This window comes from Oryctolagus cuniculus, chromosome 9 (assembly GCF_964237555.1).
Source record: "Oryctolagus cuniculus chromosome 9, mOryCun1.1, whole genome shotgun sequence".
NCBI classification, from domain to species: Eukaryota; Metazoa; Chordata; class Mammalia; order Lagomorpha; family Leporidae; genus Oryctolagus; species Oryctolagus cuniculus.
The window spans coordinates 109,747,638-109,767,892 of NC_091440.1; the positions used below are offsets into that span (position 1 = coordinate 109,747,638).

Below are 20,255 nucleotides of genomic sequence, written 5' to 3' on the forward strand. Positions count from 1 at the left end.
AACCATCTACTGTTCTGATTTCCCATTGAAAAGAAACGACACTTTTATTTTTCCATGGTTTTATTATAAAAATCAACATTTCATTTGTTACAATTCAGCTTACTGTAATAATCAAAAAGGGAATTTATACAAGGTGTTTTTATACAGTTTATAATTAAAGCACTTATTTTACAAAAAGGGGGAAGTGAATAAGCGGATGAGGGCTGACCAAATGTTGGTCATTATAATATAAATACATCCTTGCAAAGCACATCGTACCCAAGTCGTACCCAAGTCGATGGACAAGAAACACCAGTTGACTTTAAGACAATGACGAAGATTAAAGCTTAAGAAAAAATTTTTAAAACATAAAGGATAAACATCTGAAAGCAGCACCAGATCCTTCACTTGCAAATAAGGCCAGTCCAGTTTAAGCTTCTGCGTATCCTCTTCACACGTGAAAACTTAACCCAGACACTGAGCTTCATGTAATATTGGATTTACTCATTTTTTTCTGCTTTTTGTTCTAATAGCCATATTTATCCATTGTTATAAACAGACCTATATCTACACAGATATACATCTCTCCAACCCCCATCCTGCTTTAACATGATTAAAAACAAAATGGACAGTTAAGCAAAAGCATGTTTGTAATTCTTTGGTGTTAACTTTTGGGCAAGCCTTAAGTGATGGTGGGAATTTTTTTAAAGATTTATTTATTTACTTGAAAAGCAGAGAGTTAGAGATAGAGACAAAGAGAGAGAGGGAGGAAGAGAGAGGGAGAGGGAGAAGGAGAGAAGGAAAGGGGGAGGGAGGGAGCACACTCCCATCATTTATCGTCTTCCCAGGCCCATTAGCCGGGATGCTGGACAGGGGCAGTCAGGACTTGAACTGGCTCCTGTTCGGGATGCTGGCATCCAGAGCAGCCACTTGACCCAGTTGGGCACAGTGCCAGGCCTGCCGGTGGGAGATCTCAGGGTGAGTTTACATTAGATCACACACCACTTCTAAGTACAAGGAATCCCTTGCCTCAACTGAAGGAAGGAGGATGAGGGTCGAGTTATTAATTTAATTCCAAGCCATCAAGATTGATCTAAGACTCTGTCTCCCCCTCTATGCAGGCCTAACTAATGAGACATGGAATCGCGGGAAGAGAAATATCATGAGGACCAGAGTCACAATGCTTGTAATTTAATTTTTTAAAATTATAAATGTCTAATTTATACAAAGTTCAAATCCCCCTACTCTAAAACTGTGAGAAATTCAAAAGTTAAATTTGAGACTATTAGGAATAAGACATCCCTAAAGCCAGAAACTACACGTATCCTGGTTGATTTTCTCAGACCATCTATTACTTCTCTTGGCTGACTTCACGCTTGGGATATGGAAATGAACTTGCATTTATACTTCCTTCAGTAAGTCAGTCCATGTGTACACTGAGAGCATCACTCCTGTTACACTGCACACAAACTGTAGATGCCACATTGAGACTGAGGCACTGTACATGCGCTAAAAGCATGGCATACATGTTGAGTGTGAAAAGCCCAATGCTTCCATTTCTCAATCTTGTTGGATGTGTAAAGGTAACCAATATGCAGCTCCTATGGCATGCACATCAGTAAAGTGGCAAGTTTTTCCCTGCAAGAAATCAATTTAAAATGCTGTAATTTCTAAGAATGTAATCTAGGCATAATAGACAGGAAGGCAGCAGTAGCCCATCTGTTACAAAGAAGCAAACTTACTCAAGGCAAGCCTCTTTATAATTTTCTTTGAAACTCCTCGTTATCAGCCTACATAAACTTATTCATTAACAGGCTAGGTCGGCTACAGCTACTAACTCTACGGAAAGTATTCTTCATGAATGGGCCTTTACACACAACAAAAAGATGTTCCCCAAACACTGACTGCTAACTAAGAAAAGATGGTGGTTATTTTTGACATCTTCAAGATCAAATTGTCCTCAAATGAAATGTTTTTACTTTAGGGTATTTTTACATGATGAAACAAATACAATTCTAATCATCTTAAAAATTTATTGCCCAAAGACATTTTCTCAAATTGGTCCACATTAGATGAAAATATACTTTAATGAAAATCTTCATTATAAATAGCTATCACCTCTCTAGAATAGTGGTTCTCAAATTTTATTAAAGGTTATCTTCTTGTTGATACTGCACAAAATATTTTCATATTAAAATTAACTATGTAATTTTCTTAAATAAGCAGTCTGGTAAAACAGACAACATCTTGTGGTAAGCTAGTATAGAGCAATGGCACCAAGTACCCAAGGCATAATAAAATTTCATGGAAGAAGAAGTGCCATTATCGCACTTAACCAACTTAGGCTATATAACCACCAAGTCCAGTGTAGGATGTGATGCTAAACTTCATTCCTCAGATCATTTTAATCACATCACTAAGAGGGCATACTTTAAGAGGCAAGTTAAAGAAAAAAAAAAAAAAAACTTAAAAAAAAGTATCTAATGACTCCCCCGCCCCCCCCCCCCCCCATTTCCTCCTTTGGATAATGAACCTAGCAAAATACTAAAATTAAAACTTTTTTTCAATTTCTGATTTGTATTCTTATTTTTTCTCCTCCTCAGTTTTCCCAATTAAAGCTCTTGCTTAATAAAATTTACTTAAGCTTAACTGTCCATCGTAACCTGAGGGTCAATGAAACTTTCCCGAATTAGACAATTCTCTCATTAAAGAGTATGCTTAGAAATACCAAAAATCCATCTCAACTACCCCAGAAAGAGGATACTAAGATTAAGCTGAACTGCCTTCAAATAATTTCAAACAAATTGGCACACAAATTAGTATTTTGCAAGAAGAGGCCATTGCCATCGCAGTACAAGCACTTGGACTGAGACAAAACAAGGCAATATTCTTCTTAGTTTATTATAGTGCAAGTTTCCACATGGGAAGCCCACCAGATAAAGATGCACGTTAAAAAATGTAAACATATAGAATTCTCAAATTCTAATTGATACCCAGTTATTGCTAACCTTTCCATCTTCATTTAAACATCAAGTGTTCCCATGTGTCACAGAATGCAAGTTTAGTGTCCAATCTTAGACTGGGAGCACTTTGTTCCATTAACAGTAAGAGTTAATGCTGATGGATGACCATTTAGTCATATGCAAAATCAGTGCACCTGATCATTCTCATAAGCTGTCCACAACAATCTGAGCATTATTCTGAAACCATATTTTTTTCTTTAAGAAGTTTATTTAGATATTTTTTGAGTGGCTTGAAACATTACTTCATCCCTGCCAAAAATTCTGAATCCTTTCTTTTGTTATTTTCTCTTGCAAGTCAGAGAGGCCCTGACAAGACAGTATTAAAAACAAAAACCAAAGTCATTTCATAACTAACTGACCAGCACCTGTTTAGGTCAAAGTACATCAGTTTGAAAACACATTCAGTTTTAGCAGAGAAGTGCCAGACATGTGTTAAAAGCAAGAGACTAACTTCTGGCAAGGAGGCAGAGCAGGCTAGAATTGCTGCATGGGTCATCCCTGGAAGCTTAAGATGTGGCAGCCCCAGTACTGTACATGACAGCAGGTCAGGCAGACGGAGTGAGACTTCCATATTCCCCTGCTCCCAAGTTCTGACAGCTGAGACGTTAATAGTTGGCCTTCTTATTTACTCCCCAGATGATTGTTAAATTACTTAGTTCATAATGGAATAAGACGGAACACACATAAAAACATAATGATTATAAGAATAATTTGTGGATAATTTGAAAACAACCTTACATTCACAGTGGATAACAGGAAGATATTAAACTCATGTCACACATCAGAAGAGGTACATATGTAGACATCATTCTGAGAAAAAATTGGCCTAAAGAGCACGAAAATGGCACAAACAGTTAATATAGGGAAAACCCTAATGACAAAAAATTTTATTTTTAAATAGATTGTCTCTAACCAGAACATATTTAAATGTTTTACTCAAAAAAACATATAAAAGTGATTTCATATTGTGATATTATATGATGAAAGTACTGCAAGGATATATGATTAATTTACAACAAAAACATAATGGTTAAATTTGCAATTCTTAAACACTGTCTATATGTTGTAAGGAGACATTTTAATGAATGTTAAAATGACCTTGAAGTAAAGAAAAGAAATAATATGTCTAATCTTTGATCATTATGCAAAAACATCAGTCAATGAAGAGCTAAACCTAGTGGGGAATGGAGCTAGTAGAAATATTAAAATCAAACTTTGATTTAGACAATTCCATTTCTTTAATTGCTGGAATACATCATGGTATTTTGGCAAAAATGGCCTACAAAGTTGCTGGGGGAGGCAGCCGAGTGAAAGCACGACTTTGTGGGGGAGGAGCAGGCTCCATGGCAGGGACAGAAGACCTGCACACACGTGGCCCTGCAGCATCTGCCCAGACAGCTGGTCTCACCTCACAACAGCAACACCAGAAGGGATTTTGCAAATATCTATTTCCTCACAAAAATTCAGTTGGATTCCGAGAGAAAACAAAGCCCTTTGTCCAAGGTTAGTATCCCCCCGCCCCCCTTCATGATGTCTTCACTTGTTGGCCCTCGAATGTTAGTTAACATGAAGGCTATTTGGCTTCTTCCAAGTATCTATGGTTTGCTGCTCTGAGATGGACTTAATTGTCGTCGTCATCTTTTTTTTTCATTTTTGGTATCAATAAAGCCCAGACATTCCTGGTCAGAGATGCCTTTATTATTCCTGTTTCCTTTGTACTCAGTCACTTCACTGGGTTTAAGGCATGCTTTGTGTATTTAGTTTGCAAAAATAAAATTTTTAGTACAAATTTATTTTTTATACAAACTTTTATGGCACAAGCAGCAAATCTGCTGTTTTAAGAAAATATATAAATATCCTTTTCTTCTGTACAAATATCTCCAGTATCCCCTAGCCCATTTTATAATTTTAACTGTACAAGGTCTGCCTCAGCCTTCTCTAACAGCCCCCTCCCCCCCAGATCTCAACCACACTGTATTTACATGTTTGCGGTGGAGGCAGTCAGAGGAGGAGGGCCCCTCCTCAGGAGGAGTCCGTGCAGGGCGAGGGCGGCGGCGGGTAGAGGTGATGCGAGTAGCTCCTCTCTGTGTACGGGGAAGGAGGGCAGCTTTCATAGTTCTCCTCTGCCGACAAGTATTGGCTTCGAGGTGTGGGAGGTGGGGGCACAGGTTCTGAGTCATAGTTTAAGTCACTGGTATAGCCCTTGGCTGTTGCCACTGAGGTCATTCTCCGGCTAGGAGCATAGTCACTGTCACAGACATCTGTGCTGCAGGGTGTGGTGGGAGGTGCAAAGTGCCGGTAACTATATGGCCTGTAGCTGGGACGGGAAGGAAATAAAGAGAAGCAGAGTTAGTTTCACAGCAAAATGATTTTCCTCATCAGAATTCAGAGACATCAGAGGTAAACTTCACTTCGAAAACAACACGCTACTGCAATTTAAATTTGCGCAGATCCAGAGGCAATTTCCAATGGGAGACTGGACGAAGGAGACAGCACACATCTTCATATTTGGCAAATAAATGTCATTAGCGGCAAGTGCAATGGACAAGATGGAGAAGCAGAGGTGAACTCGATCCAGTCTCTGGATGTGCTCCTGTCTCTTCAAGTTAAACTGTACCACAGAATGGAAGCTATACAACGGTCACCTCTGGAAAACCTTTGTATACCTTTTGCATTTACTTAATGGAGTAGACCTTACCAATTTCTGCAGTTTTATGGCCCATGAGAAGGATAGGTCTTCGTGTGTTTTATACTACCCAAACATGTTAACATTCTCTCAACGTTCTGATGCATGAAGACTTTGTTTCTTTAAAACCCAAACACCATACAACCCAGGCTGAGTTTTTACGGACAGCTATGAGCCACACCTACCCCATTACACTGTTGCTGCTAGCAAGAGGACACCGCTGTGGTCTGAGGGGAACAGTTTTGATTCCTTGCACATAGATAAATATACAGTCAAAAGGGCAGCTTTAACTGAACATCAAAATGAGTAATTTTATGTACCCATTTAAGGTCAGTGAATTTTCCAATATATTTCAGAAAAGCCTAACTTACTTCTTATACTTATCTTTTCAACTAATCTACAGTTGTTAAGTTCATAGCATAGCTAACTCAAGAAAAATGAATTGGAAAGAGAGCAGCATACCAGTGAAAGTAAGACTTGATCTTAGTGCTGCCTCTGCTCTCATTCTTACTTCTATTTGCAACTTCTCCTATCTCTTTTTTCTAAATATGGAAAATCTTATTTCATATTTATCCCCAAGATTTATTCATAAGCTTTCTCATCAAAATGGCTGCAAGAGAAGGGGCAAGAACAAGTATACAGCTGATAAAAACAATGCACGAAGTGTCTGGTGAGACAAAGCACCACAGATAATATCCCTGGACACAAACCATCTGACATCACCTGGGCTTTGCCTCAAAAGAAACAGCTGCCAGAAGTGCCCAAGTTCCCAGACCTGCCGAGCAGGCTCTCACAGGCTTTTACTGTCAATATTGACATGATTTCATGGTGTTTTGTTTCATTTGGTCTTATCTTTCCATACAATCAAGTATGAAGCCTTTGTGAAATTTCCTGACTCAACATTTAAAACACCAAACACATTTTCACGAGGGGGAAAAAAAAAAAGAAAAGAAAAAAAGGAAAAGTAAGAAAAGAAAGCAGAATGAACAGATTCTTTTAAAGCCCTGATTTAAACAAAAACCTCAACAGATGACAAAAAATTGACTCCATAATAAACAGAAATTGGCCTTGACTTGAGACATGGAAATTGGCTAAATAAAAATTGTTTTCGGTGCAATTATGCTTATTTTGATCAAACAGTGTTTTAGAATATTTGATTAAAGAAATTAATTTTCAAAAATAAAATTATAGGTCATTCCAATTTTCAGACTCCTACTTTTCTGTTTTGGCTTCTTAGCTAATTATTTTTTAATGATTTCAATGTGTATTGAATGCAGCTTTTTTTTTTTTTTTAAGATTTTTACTTATTTGTTTAAAAGTCAGAGTCAGAGAGAGAGAGGAGAGAGAAGAGAGAGGAGGAGAGGAGAGAGAGGAGAGAGGGAGAAAGGGAGAAAGGGAGATAGGGAGAGAGGGAGAGAGGGAGAGAGGGAGAGAGGGAGAGAGGGAGAGACGGAGAGAGGGAGAGAGGGAGAGAAATCGATCTTCCATCCACTGGTTCACTCCCCAAATGGCTGCAACGGCTGCAACTGGGCCAGGCCAAAGCCAGGAGCCTCTTTCATGTCTCCCATGTGGGTATAAGGGCCCACACACTTGGGCCACCTTCTGTTGCTTTCCCAGGCACATTAGCAGGGAGCTGTATCAGAAGAAGTGCAGCCGGGACTCAAGCTGGTGTCTATATGGGATGCTGGAGCTCATGTGCCAGCCCCAGCTTTATTTTAACTTCTTTTTTTGAAAGGCAGAGAGGGGCTGGGTGGGGAGAAGAGGGAAGAAATAAAGAAAGGGAAGAAGGGAAAGGGAGGGAGGGAGGGAGGGAGGGAGGGAGGGAGGGAGGGAGAAGGGGAGAGATATTTTCCATCAGCTGGTTAGCTGGTTTGTCCCTCAAATGAACAAAACAGCAGGGCTGGGTCAGGCCAAAGCCAGAAGCCTGGAACTCAATTTATCTCCAATATGGATTGCAGATACTTAAGCCATCAATACTGCCTCCTAGCGCCTGCATTAGCAGGAAGCTGGATTGGAAGAGGAGCGGGGATTGAAATCTAGGTACTCCAGTAAGGGATGTGATGCCTCAGGCAACGACTTAACTACTACACCAAATGTCCACCCCAGTTTTGGCTTTTTAAAACAAACCTGTGTTAAGGAAAGCTACATTACAATAAATCACAAAAATAACCAGAGCCAACCCTTTGTCAAATATGGTCTTATCTAAACAGAAATAACAACACTGAGCGAGATACTTCAAGTAGTTTCCAGTGCAATTCCACACATGCATAAAGTTTTATCAGATCCATCTGTCTGACATGCCAGGAAATACCTTGTCTAGAAGGTAACAGGCACTCGAGGGATGCCACAACTACGGGGCACTCAGTGATCGACAGAGAACACCCAGCTGCTGGCTTCCTGCTGGCCTTTCAGATAAGATGGAAGAATAGGCTGACACAGTCACACTTGACCTACTCAGCACATTCTTTAGCTTCACAAATTAGCACAGAGGCACAGTTTCTCCTCTCTAGGCTTATAAACACACTTCATTGATTTTAATTATAGTCTAGATCTATTCCATGCAACTACATGAGACATCTTTTACTCTAGACAGTAACAGCAATTTAACCACAGGCTGACCTTAAACTTGTTCAATGTTTCTCAAAATCTGTGCTCTTAATACTCATGCTATTTTAAGAGCTTCTGTGACTCCCAGAACAGTAGTGTTAACCCAGTGTTCTAGTCCTAGAGTATTAATCAAACTTACCCTCAACTATAATCTACTTTGAAATCACTTTGGTGATTAAAATACTGCTGAAGCCTGAGGCTCTACTTATTTCCTCTAAAAGCCAGCATTGATGGCTCTACTTCTTTTCTTTTTTTATTTACTTATTTGAAGGCAGAGTTAGAGAGAGCAGAGAGAGAGTGAGAGAGGTCTTCTATCCACTGGTTCACTCCCTAGATGGCCGCAACGGCCAGAGCTGCACTAATCTGAAGCCAGGAGCCAGGATTTTCTTCTGGGTCTCCCACGTGGGTGCAGGGGCCCAAGGACTTGGGCTATCTTCCAATGTTTTCCCAGGCCATAGCAGAGAGCTGGATTGAAGTGAATCAGTTGGGACTCGAACCAGCACCCATATGGGATACTGGCACTGCAGGCAGTGGCTTTACCTGCTATGCCACAGCGCTGGTCCCATTGGTGGCTCTCTTTAAAAACAAGCATAATGCCTTGAAAGAAAAAGATCTGCAGTGGGGCAATGTCAGCATTACCAATACAAGATGCCTATTCTCTATTTGATGGTCATCATCCACTCATTTGGGAGTATAGCAAACCCCAAACGAGAATATTTCTTCCTGCTAAAAAGTATTTCAACTTATATCAGAGGAAGGTGTATGTATTACCTGTATGACCTATGAGTAGAAGGACTGTTGGAAGAATAACCAAATTCCATGGTATAATGTGATCGCTCTGTGGCTGGGGATGGAGGGGGGTTCAAAATCTAAAAGAAAAACAAAATTAAAACATTAAAATAACAACAGTCTATCCAAGACAAGGACTACTAGACTTTCTTTCCACTTCACTTCCTTCATCTCTACTCCTATGCCCTTTCATTACACTATTAGCACAATCCTCCTTTGAAAAGAACCAGCCTCAAATAGCACTGTAGGACTGTAGCTTTCTCTTCCCTAGGCCAATATCATGATGGCTAAAGAGCTTAAAGGGATGAAAAGAAAATCTGGAATCTATAAGTCACTCATATAAGTTTAGCAACGCTAGGTTTTGATTTTTTAATTATAGATTTCTTAAAAATTACTGATTTAAAAGAAATTCCAAGTTTGCTTCTCTTTTGTGAAATCATGAAACACAAGTCCTAAATCTTTCAAGAAGTACCACTTAGTGGTTCTACTTTTACATCAAATGTGAAATTAGTGCCCAGTGTACTCAAGCACACTGATTATTATTTAAAAGACTTACAAGCTTAGTGCTAACTTCTCCTTTAAGCCTTATACAAGGGGGCTCCAAAAAGTTCACAGAAAATTTATTCTGAAAAAACCATGCATAGGTTTCAAATTTTTTGCATCAAAACAAACTTATCTATTCTCTTATTGGGGGTAAAGAGAGAGAGAGGACAGAGTGCAGACATGCGTGAGTATGTGCATGTGTACACACAGACCCAAACCCACTGCCCACTCCCCAAATGCCAACAATGGCTGGGGCTAATGCCAAGAGCTAGGAACTCAGTAACTCAATCCAGGTCTCCACATGGGTTCAAGGAACCCAATCACTTGAGCCATTTCTGCCACCCAGGTGTTGCATTAGCAGGAAGCTGGGTGTCAAATCCAGGTAGTTTCACGTTGAACACAGATGAGTTAACTGCTAGGCTACATTCCCATGCCTACACTTATCTTTTTTAAAATTTTGTAGTAGACAATTTTTAAAAATTATTTTATGCTCCTCTGAGGATAACAGATCTTTATCTGGTCTCCCATATGGATGGCAGGGGCCCAAGTATCATCCAGTGCCTTCCCAGACACATTAGCAAGAAGCTGGATGGGAGGCAGATCAGCCAGGGCTCAAATTGGCACTCTAATATGGGATGCTGGAGCCCTAAGCAGTGGCTTAACTCACTGTGCTACACATGGGTTCCTCGTACACTTAACTGTTTGTTTATTTATTTATTGACAGGCAGAGTTAGACAGTGAGAGAGACAGAGAGAAGGTCTTCCTTTTTCTGTTGGTTCACCCCCCAAATGACCACCACGGCTGGCGCGCTGCAGCCGGTGCACTGCACCAATCCGAAGCCAGGAGTCAGGCGCTTCCTCCTGGTCTCCCATGTGGGTGCAGGGCCCAAGCACTTGGGCCATCCTCCACTGCCTTCCCGGGCCACAGCAGAGAGCTGGACTGGAAGAGGAACAATCGGGACAGAATCCAGTGCCCAAACTGGGACTAGAACCCAGGGTACCGGCTCTGCAGGCGGAGGATTAGTCAAGTGAGCCGTGGCGCTGGCCCCTCCTACCCTTAACTTTTAATTCTATTTTGTGATGAACATTTCAAAGCCCTCCTATATGTTTAAGATCTCTACCAAAAAACTAATTTTGTCTTACTACCACTCAGTACCCACATTCAAATGATTTAAAAATCTAAAAGCCCACAGATCGTAGCATTCAAAGAAAAACGAACTACTTACTGCAGGAAAGTAAGTGCCTTTGGTGCTGGAAGAACTGCTTGACGACGCTCCTGTGACATGAGCTCGATCATAGGGGGGTCCACTACTTCCCCCCATGATGCTGAGGGAGCTGATCATCGATTTACCTCGAGACATTCCTACAATGACAGGGGGTTAACACTGAGGATGACTAAGATCTATAAAAATAAATGAAACAGTTTTGTTCAACTGTGGGACCACAAACACCAACATTCAAGTAGTATGACTTTGAATCAACTCCCGCTCTCCTTCCTAAAAATAACTGAAATACTTGATGGAGAAAGGAAACCAGTGTCCTCTAGATGTGCATGCTTCCACTGAGAGTCGGCCTAGAAAAAGGCCAAGAACAGCTCACAGCTCCGCCCTCCCCTGGGGGAAGCAGAGTTCTTCAAAATGAAAAGTTTCATCCTGCTGAAGTTGTGATGGCTAGAGGCTGTGAAACAGAGTAGATGAAGAAAAATTTATTCAAAAGGAAGTAAGTCATTTTTAAGGCATAAACCCAACATATGGAAGATATTTCTTCATCTACTGAATCCAAGTGTGCCTGGAATGAAAACTACCAATGGTGAAGGAGGAATTACAGTTTTCCCAAGTACCTTCCCGCATTGCACTAGCTGAAAACTGGAATGGAAGCAGAGCAACATTACCACTAACAGCTTCAAAACGATGTCTGTTTGCTTAAGAGTCACACCCAGAATAAATTCCTATTTTTTCAGAGAGCTTTTGCCAGGCACTTCCTTCTCCTTCACATTCATTAAAAGGAAGGCTTCTTTTCACTAAGGGCACCAAGGAACACTGAAAAGAAATCGTAACTACCCTAGAGGAATACGGCCTAGCCAAGGGTAGAGCTTCTGGCTCCACGGCTATGCCTAAATCAGCCCTCATCCCACTTCATCACATAAAGTGTCAGAAGAAAACATACGACAGTACATAGATTCCTCCCTTGTATCACTCAGCTATTTCCAAATGTTCGCCAAAGGGAATCTATTTTCTGGCCTCCTTTTATTCTTAGATTCAATAACATTGTGGTTCTCAGGGAGTAAACTTAAAGAACGTGTGGTTTATAACTCTTCTCACTGGATGCCTGGTAATTTGCTTTTAGTAGAGCATCCAGAAATGCAGTCAGAAGGGCTAAGAGCCTGTCAACGCGTCTGCTTAACATTCTTTCACAATTTCTATCATGCCAAACCCAAGGCCTTTTGTGTAAAGAGAAGGTGCTAAAAGTAAAAACAAACCTTTGTTCTTGTAACTTCTTAAACATGAAGCAATCTAATTTCAAATAGGCTCCGGGTAGCACCCTGTCTCCCTAGAAGAAACCTGGCAATCTTGCCAGGACTCAAGACGTGATTCTCAGTAGAGCAGTCACCACTCACCTGGAAGAGATCCTGACAAAGAACTTGGGTGTGGCACGTAGCCAAGTGGCACCGATGCTGGTCCATGTACTACATAGTCATTAGTCATGGTTTCCCCATCCCCCTTCATTCGTGGACATAGCATCCTCTGGCAGATGAAGTATATAGTTCCAGACACAAAAATGGTGACAATCACTCCAATAACTGAACCAACTGTATTGGTGGCCTGTGGTGCGGGCTCTTCAGTGGGATCTAAAACCAAGAATGCAGTACGGTCATGGAATGGAAAGACAACCACAGCAGCAGTCAAAAAGAGGGTTTGCTAGCAGCATGTGATGCTAAGGCCCAACTAGGCGACTTGTTCTTCTTTCATGAAGACATATGTACTATGCCCCTGGACATTTCAATCAAATGTCATCATTAGGAATCAAAGTGAAGACAGAAACAAAACAAATGACTGAGAAGCAAATTGTAAATAAAGAGAAACAAAGACGATGGGAAGTGAAGTACAGATTTAAACACTACTTAGAAACTTCAGACCATAAGAATCAACAAAGTTATTTTGGAATTTCATTTTACTGCCAGAAGGGAAGGACCTAAAAAAGCTATCAAATGTTTTACCTGGAAAGGTGAAGAAGCTAAAGGCAGCTGCGAGCACAAGTTTGGTTTTAGACTTTAATAGTGAAAATTCAGCCTGGTAAGGTAACACTAAAAGCTAAAGATGAGCCTTAACTCTCAGACCTAATACAAGGATATTTCAAAAGATCTGTGGAAAAGTGGAATAAAAAAATCATTTATTTTGCCATCCCCCAAAAAAACCCTGAAATCCTTGTATAGCTTTTATATAATACACCATTTCCCATGGGCATTTTTAAAAAAAGATTATTTTCAATACTAGATTCTGCGGTTCTCTTTTTAAAAAATTTATATGAGGGGCTGGTGTTGTGGGGTAACAAATTAAGCCACCGCCTGCAATCCCATAGGGGTGCTGTTTGAGATCTGGCCGCTTCAGTTCTGCCCCAGCTCCCTGCTAATGTGCCTGAGAAAGCAGTGGAACATGGCACAAGTGCTTGGGCCCTGTACTCATGTGTTTGAGACCTGGATAAAGCTCCGGGCTCCTGGCTTCAGCCTGGCACAATCGTGGCCATTGTGGCCACTTGGGGAGTGAACCAGCAGACAGAAGATGTCTCTCTCTGTAACCCTTTCAAATAAATAAAAAATAATCTAAAAAATTTTTATTTGAAAGGCAGAGAGATGGACACAGAACTGCCATTGGCTGGTTCAATCCCCAAAGGTCTCCAACAGCTGGAACTGGACCAACAGTTGAAGTCAGAAGCTTAGAACTCAATTTGGGTCTCCTGCATGAGTGACAGGGATCCAAGTACTTGAGGTATCACCTGCTGCCTCCCAGGGTGTACATTAGCAGAAAGTTGGAATCAGAGGCAGAGCCAGGACTCAAACCCAGGCACTTTGATATGGGATGCAGAAATCCCAGGTAGCATTTTTACCACTGTTCCAAATGCATGCCCCACCCAGGAACTATCTGAAGGCCTTTTGTATGCTGCTTCCTTCAAGCCATGTTGACTGAAAGCACAAGAAAATAAAATTTCCAATATTTGATTACTAAAGGATTTACAGAGAAAGCCCAGAACACCAGAGAAGATCCTGCTCTTGATATCCACCTACACTGGATGAATCTCTGAGCTACCTTAGCCTTTACAAAGCAGAGGGTATCAATACCAGAACCAGAGAAAAAAGAGCAAAAAAGCTTATAAGCATGAAGCACCAACTCTCCAATTCAAAAGGAAAATTCTTCCATTCTGAACAGTTACATTTTATCTCACAATTGCATATCCTTTAAAAAAAACTTTATTGTGCTTCGCCTTACCTCAAACCTACTATTCACACAGCCAAACACATGCTCTGCCTCAGAGCATGTGAAAGAGATCAGCACTTGTAACAGGTAGAGGGTACCAGTTGCAGACCTGGTCCATGCAACTGAAGGCATAGATCCTCCTTCAATCCTTATGAGCTGCCATCTCATCTTTTTATTTCTTTCTAGTGCTGTGGCACTCTTTTATTTGTTTTCATTTTATTTGAAAGGTGGAGAGACAGAAAGATCTTCTATCTACTGGTTCAGTCTCCAAATGCCTAGGCCAGGCCAAAGGAGCCCATAACTCCTCTCTACGTCTCCCACGTGGGTGACAGGGACCCAAGCACTTCAACCATTATCTGCCACCTCTCAGGGTATGTGCCAGCAAGAAGCTGGACTGGAAGTAGAGGAGTCAGGACTCAAAGCAGGCACTCTGATACGGGATTGTGGGTGTTCCAAGTGGCAGCCTAATTGCCGTCTAATGCTTGCCTCCTTGGCACTCAATTCTGATGTAAAGTTTCAAAAAAGACAAGCTGATATTCACAACTCCCAATTTCTATTTCTCTGGGTTACATCTTAACTCTCTGCTCGTGACTGCACTGAAACTGCTCTAGTTTCTAGGCCAAAGTTCTATTTGCTGTACTCAATATAACTCCGCATTGGAGCAGGCATTGTGGCACAGTGGGTTAAAGCACTGCTTGGGACACCTGCGTGCCAGACGGGAGTAACTAGGTTTGAGTCCCACCTATGCTTCCAATCCAGCTTCCTAGTAACAGGGACCCTGGGAGGCAGCAGCTGATGGCTGAAGTACTTGGGTTTCTGCCACTCATATGAGGGACCTGGATTGAGTTCTGCACTCCTGGCTTCAGCCTGGCCCAGCTATGGCTGTTTTAAGCATCTGGGGAATGAACTAGCAGATGCAAAAGTCTCTGCTCTCTCTCCTCTATGACTCTTTCAAATAAATACAATAAATAAACTTTTAAAAATGACCACATATCTCATTGACTGCTAGCTCCTGTTTTCTTCTCAAAAAAGTCTAATCATTATTGTTCTAAAACACTATTTAGTTTTACTATTTCTTATTCTTTTCTTCTGCCTGCCTTCGAAGGTCAGGTGCTTCCCCGAGTTCTACCTACTACCTTTGTTTTCTTTCTCTAACTGGTCTCCTGGGAGATTTCATCTACTCACACAGACTACTTAACCATCAATAAACTTAAGAGCGTCAAACCTCTCTCCTGAGCTACTGACACATAATCAGCAATTTCCTGAACAGCTTCAATGGAATATCCCATAGGCATCTGTAATATCTCAAACGGAGCTCATCATCGCCACCATTTGTCATTTCTTCTGGATTCCAGGGGTAAAGCAGATCATAAATAAATAAAGGAATCCAATATAGGGCAGGTAGAAATGGGGCCAGTGGCAAACTGTGAAGAGCATGCCTGCCTAGTGGTATTTAATTAAAACAAATAAACTGCACCAACCAAACATTACACCTGTAGTCAGGATATGCTGTGGAACTGCAGTTTTCAGTCTGGGCTACCTTTCCTAGTTAATTATTCCAGTCACTCAATGACATATCTGTGGGTTAACTTAAAGTTATCAACTGCGTCCAAGTGGCTACCAAATCCTTTCTATTCTATTTCTGAAATAACTGTGAACTCTCTTCCCTCCTTTCTCTACTACTGCTTTTCCCCCTTAGAGCTTCATCATTTTCTCTATGAACTACAATGGTCTCCTGAGCATTTTTTAAATTATAGGATGCAAGGCATTAGTAGATGGTGAAAACAATTTCATGAGTTGCAACCACATTTAACAAAAATGAAACCGAGGCCAGCATCGTGGCTCACTGGGCTAATCCTCCGCCTGCAGCACAGGCACTCCGGATTCTGTCCCAGTTGCTCCTCTTCCAGTCCAGCCCTCTGCTGTGGCCCGGGAAGGCAGTGGAGAATGGCCCAAGTGCTTGGGCCCTGCACCCCATGGGAGACTGGGAGGAAGCACTTGGCTCCTGGCTTTGGATTGGCACGGAGCGCTGGCCGTAGTGGCCACCTGGGGGGTGAACCAACGGAAAAAGAAAGACCTTTCTCTCTGTCTCTCTTTCTCTAACTCTGCCTGTAAAAAAAAAAAAAAAAAAAAAAAAAAAAAAAAAAAAACGAAAACATGAGAATGCACTCTATGTAACAGGGGTAAACACTGTTGTGCACCACTCTGTTTCTTTATGCATGCAGCCACCTCTTTGTATTCCTCTTGGTGTGGTCAAAAGGTTGAAAGGAACCACTCTGAGCAGATCTCCCTTCCCATAATCTTAACATCACCAGCTCATCTGCTCTTTGATATGTGGCCTTCCTAGTCCTTTTCTGAACAGTTTCAGTGACTGTACCCTCATAATGGAACAGTGCCTATGTTCTTTAGAAGAATAACAAAGTCCTCCATGACCTTCCATTTATCTATGTTATCTCTTGCTGACATCCCTTAAGACAGCCTAGGAACTGCACTGTTTCACAGTGGGCTAAGCCTCCGCCTGTAGCGCAGGCATCCCATATGTGCACTGGTTCCTGCCCCGGCTGCTCCTCTTCTGATCCAGCTCTCTGCTACAGCCTGGATGGCCCAAGTGCTTGGGCCTCTGCACTTGCAAGAGAGACCTGGAAGAAGCTCCTGGCTCTTGGCTTCGGATCGGCCCAGCTCTGGCCATCTAGGGAGTGAGCCGGTAGATGGAAGACCTTTTTCTGTCTCTTCATCTCTCTGTCTGTAGCTCTGCCTCTCAAATAAATAAATAAATAAAATCTCTTAACAACAACAACAACAACAACAACAACAACAACAACAAAAAGACATAGCCTATATTTTGGCAGTCTCTTTTAAGCATAGTAGTTTCCCAAAGGTGCTTATTTCACTTCTTTCTGCTTCTGAACACAGATTTCCTCTGTCTGGGATGCAGTTTCTCTACCTAGCTGAATAATGAACACCACTCACTGATCAGCACTCATTCTTAAGTACCATTTTTATAAGAAGCCTTCCTTGATTCTTAAAGCCATTTTCATTCCTAAAAAGTTGACTATGCTCTTCTTTATACTACTACTTGTATAGATTCCTATTATATAGCACTTCTGGTATTACTTATCACATTCCATTATCAATAATACCTACCAAAAGCCAGGCTACACACTAGACAGGCTAAATAGTATAAGCATTAAATCATTTAATTTTCTCCCAAACAGCAGGCTAAATATCATTATCTTCATTATAAAGAAACTAAGGTTTAACAAGAACAATCTGTTGGTGAGAGGAGGAGCTAGGATTCAAATCCAGCTCTGCCTGCTCCCCTACTATCTCAACCACAGAGGATTTTGAGAAACTCAGAGCATATAGCAGGTGTCCTTAGCACACAGCAGAGTGTTCAGCACAGGCAGGAAATACTTGTTGAATAGATATATAAATCCCCAAAGTCTGAGTATCTCAACTGAACTTTGTAAAAAAAAAAAACCTGTTTGGCGTAGGTGTTTGGCAGTTAGAATGCTGCTTGGGATGCCTACCAATCAGACACATCGAAGCATCTGATTTGAATACCAGCTCCTCTGAATCTCATGCAGTTTCCTGTTCATGTGTGCTCTGGTAGGCAACGGATGATGGCTCGAACACTTGGGTCCTTGCCACTGTGTGGGAGACCCAATTTGAATTCCCAGCTCCCTGGCTTTGGCCTGGCCTAGCCCTGGCTGTTAGATTCATTTTGGAAGTTAATCGGCAGATGGGGAATCTCTGTTTGTCTGCCTTTCAAATAAATAACATTTTTTAAAAATACGAGCTTAAAGTCATTACAGGTAAAAGAGTTTTAAAATGAGAATTATCTACATTCCAATAAGCCAGTTTTGCCAGGGTAGACCTGCTCAAGCTGACTCCCACTCAGAACTCATTCTATCAGATTGGGGCTACATTATAGGTTGAAGCACTGTCAATAGATATGAAGCTTGTTCAGCCAAGGGTCCTAAGTCTAGGGACATTTGCTGGCCTTGGGACACTCAGGTCACATTTTAAGAAAGTTTTTAAAGTCTTCCAGCCATCAAGAAACTGATGCAAGCATTTCAATGAGAAAATGTGACACAGATAAAACACTAACGTTCAGAAATGAAGTTTAGACCAATAACTGATATCCATATATCTATACTATTCGAGAATTTCGTTAGCTTTAGTTGTGACCCCCCAAAAATGTTTATTCTTTTTTGGTGCTTTACTAAATGTTTCTGCAAAAAATTTTGTGTGTAAGAAAACTGTTATCTTTAAGAAATTATTAAAAGCGAAGAAAAAAACCCTGGCACAGATAACCAGCTTAATAGTCTTGTTACTTCATAAGGAAATTCTAAGTAAAGCTTACACATAAAAAGAAATGATATTTAACAAAACTCTCTCTTAAGACAAATTTTCAAGGTTTTGGTCTGACTTACAACAATCCAGCTCATCTGATTTGTCACTGCAGTCCACATTATGGTCACATTTCTTGTGTTTTCCAATGCACTGACCATTGGCACAGCGGAACTGATCAATTAAACAAAGCACTAGAAAAAAAATGCAAGTGGATTTTATTTTTACCATCATATCAAGACCAAACTGAATCTAAAGGCACTTAGTACAAGTGAAAAGTAAGACTTTTACATGTAACTTAAATATTATTCTCTGGGAATTTCTACTGGCAGAGAGAAAGAATGAGTGGGGACAGGACTCCAGCAGGAAATTTCTTTACAATGTACTTTTTCTTTACACTGTATTTCCTCTTTCAGTAATAAATTTCCGATTGCCCTAAATAACTCTAGAGAACATGTTGGTCTGTTTTGCCCTTGTTGAAGGTTAATGAGGCAAAGAGGAGAATATGAAATATTTCAGACTGTAGTAAATCAATCAATGTAGAATTCACTGAAAACAGGGACTATTTTTATACACTAAAACATCATCTTTTGGTCTCATTTCTCAAATTTTCAAAGCTTATTAATCTGAAAAACCTCTACGCACATGAAGTAAATTAAAACAATTTGCAACATGGGACTATGTTCAGACATGAAATGGTCAATTGTGCTTGAAAAATTACCCCGAATTACTGCTCAGCCAAATTTTAAGTAACTTTAATGGAAAAGGGACTACATGACCAGGCACTGAGGAATCTTGGATACCTTCACAGTTCTTCTCATCGGACTTATCCTGGCAGTTGGCATCTCCATTGCATCGGAGGGCACCGTCAATGCACTGCCCGCTGGCACACTGGAACTGGGACTCCGAGCACACAGGACAGTTGAGCTCGTCACTGTGGTCTTCACATTCGGTGAATCCATCACAACGCCAAGCCACAGGGATACAGTCGATTTCCCCGGTGAAACAAGTGAACTGCTGAGGAGAACATGTTGGGGGCTCTTCAGATGAACAGAGGAGACAGAAGCACAGCAATGGTCACACAGAGGTACAAACACATCCCAAGTTATCTCATTTAGTAATCATTATATACAAAATACTACAATGACACTACTTCATTTAGATTACTAACATGTAAAATTATAAGGCAAATGTTTTTTCATATAGCTCACATATACAGAATAAACATAAATCAAGTAGGATTATGATATTTAAAATTCATTACACTCTCACACATAACCTAGGAATAATCACTGTAACTGCCAATCTGCATATATTTTAAAGTAAGCCTAGAACTCATGAGGTTCTTAAAAGATGGCCCACAAACCCCTGGGGATCTCTGATATCCTTCAGTGGATCCTGTAGGTCAAAACTATTTTCATAATAATAAGATATCATTTGTCCTTTTCACTACACTTTCACTGATGTTACAAAAAGAATGGTGGTTAAAACTGCGCCTTAGCAGGCTCAAGAACAGTCTCACTGTATACACAGTATACTCCAGATAGCCACACAGGCACAGTTTAAACAAACAAATGAAAAGGCCAGTTTCACTTAAGAAGTTCTTGAGGAATTTAAAAAAATTACTTATATTAAAACCAACTCCTGAGCACATGCCCCTTCAATATTGTTTGACAGAATGGGAAGCATACATAAAGTTAGGCTGAAACCTAAGCATGACGGCTTCTAAAGGGAAAGCATTTGCGTGAATTATAAACTTAACTCAAACAGAGTATCATTTTTACCAGAAAGAACAACTAACAGA

The 20,255-nt window shown here is 40.8% G+C and overlaps 1 protein-coding gene across 2 annotated transcripts in view; it reads right to left on the bottom strand.

Moving 5' to 3' along the window:
• Positions 1-42: 42 nt before the first annotated feature.
• Positions 43-20,255, bottom strand: part of LRP6 (LDL receptor related protein 6) — a 177,370-nt gene continuing 157,157 nt past the window's right edge. For both annotated transcript variants that reach the window (XM_002712655.5, XM_051850778.2), the window contains 6 exons: positions 19,255-19,491; positions 18,535-18,645; positions 12,244-12,474; positions 10,853-10,989; positions 9,067-9,164; positions 43-5,319 (listed from right to left, as the gene is read on the bottom strand). In XM_002712655.5, coding sequence (XP_002712701.1) covers positions 5,025-5,319; positions 9,067-9,164; positions 10,853-10,989; positions 12,244-12,474; positions 18,535-18,645; positions 19,255-19,491 — 1,109 coding nt within the window. In that variant the 3' untranslated portion in view covers positions 43-5,024. The remainder of the gene's footprint in view (positions 5,320-9,066; positions 9,165-10,852; positions 10,990-12,243; positions 12,475-18,534; positions 18,646-19,254; positions 19,492-20,255) is intronic.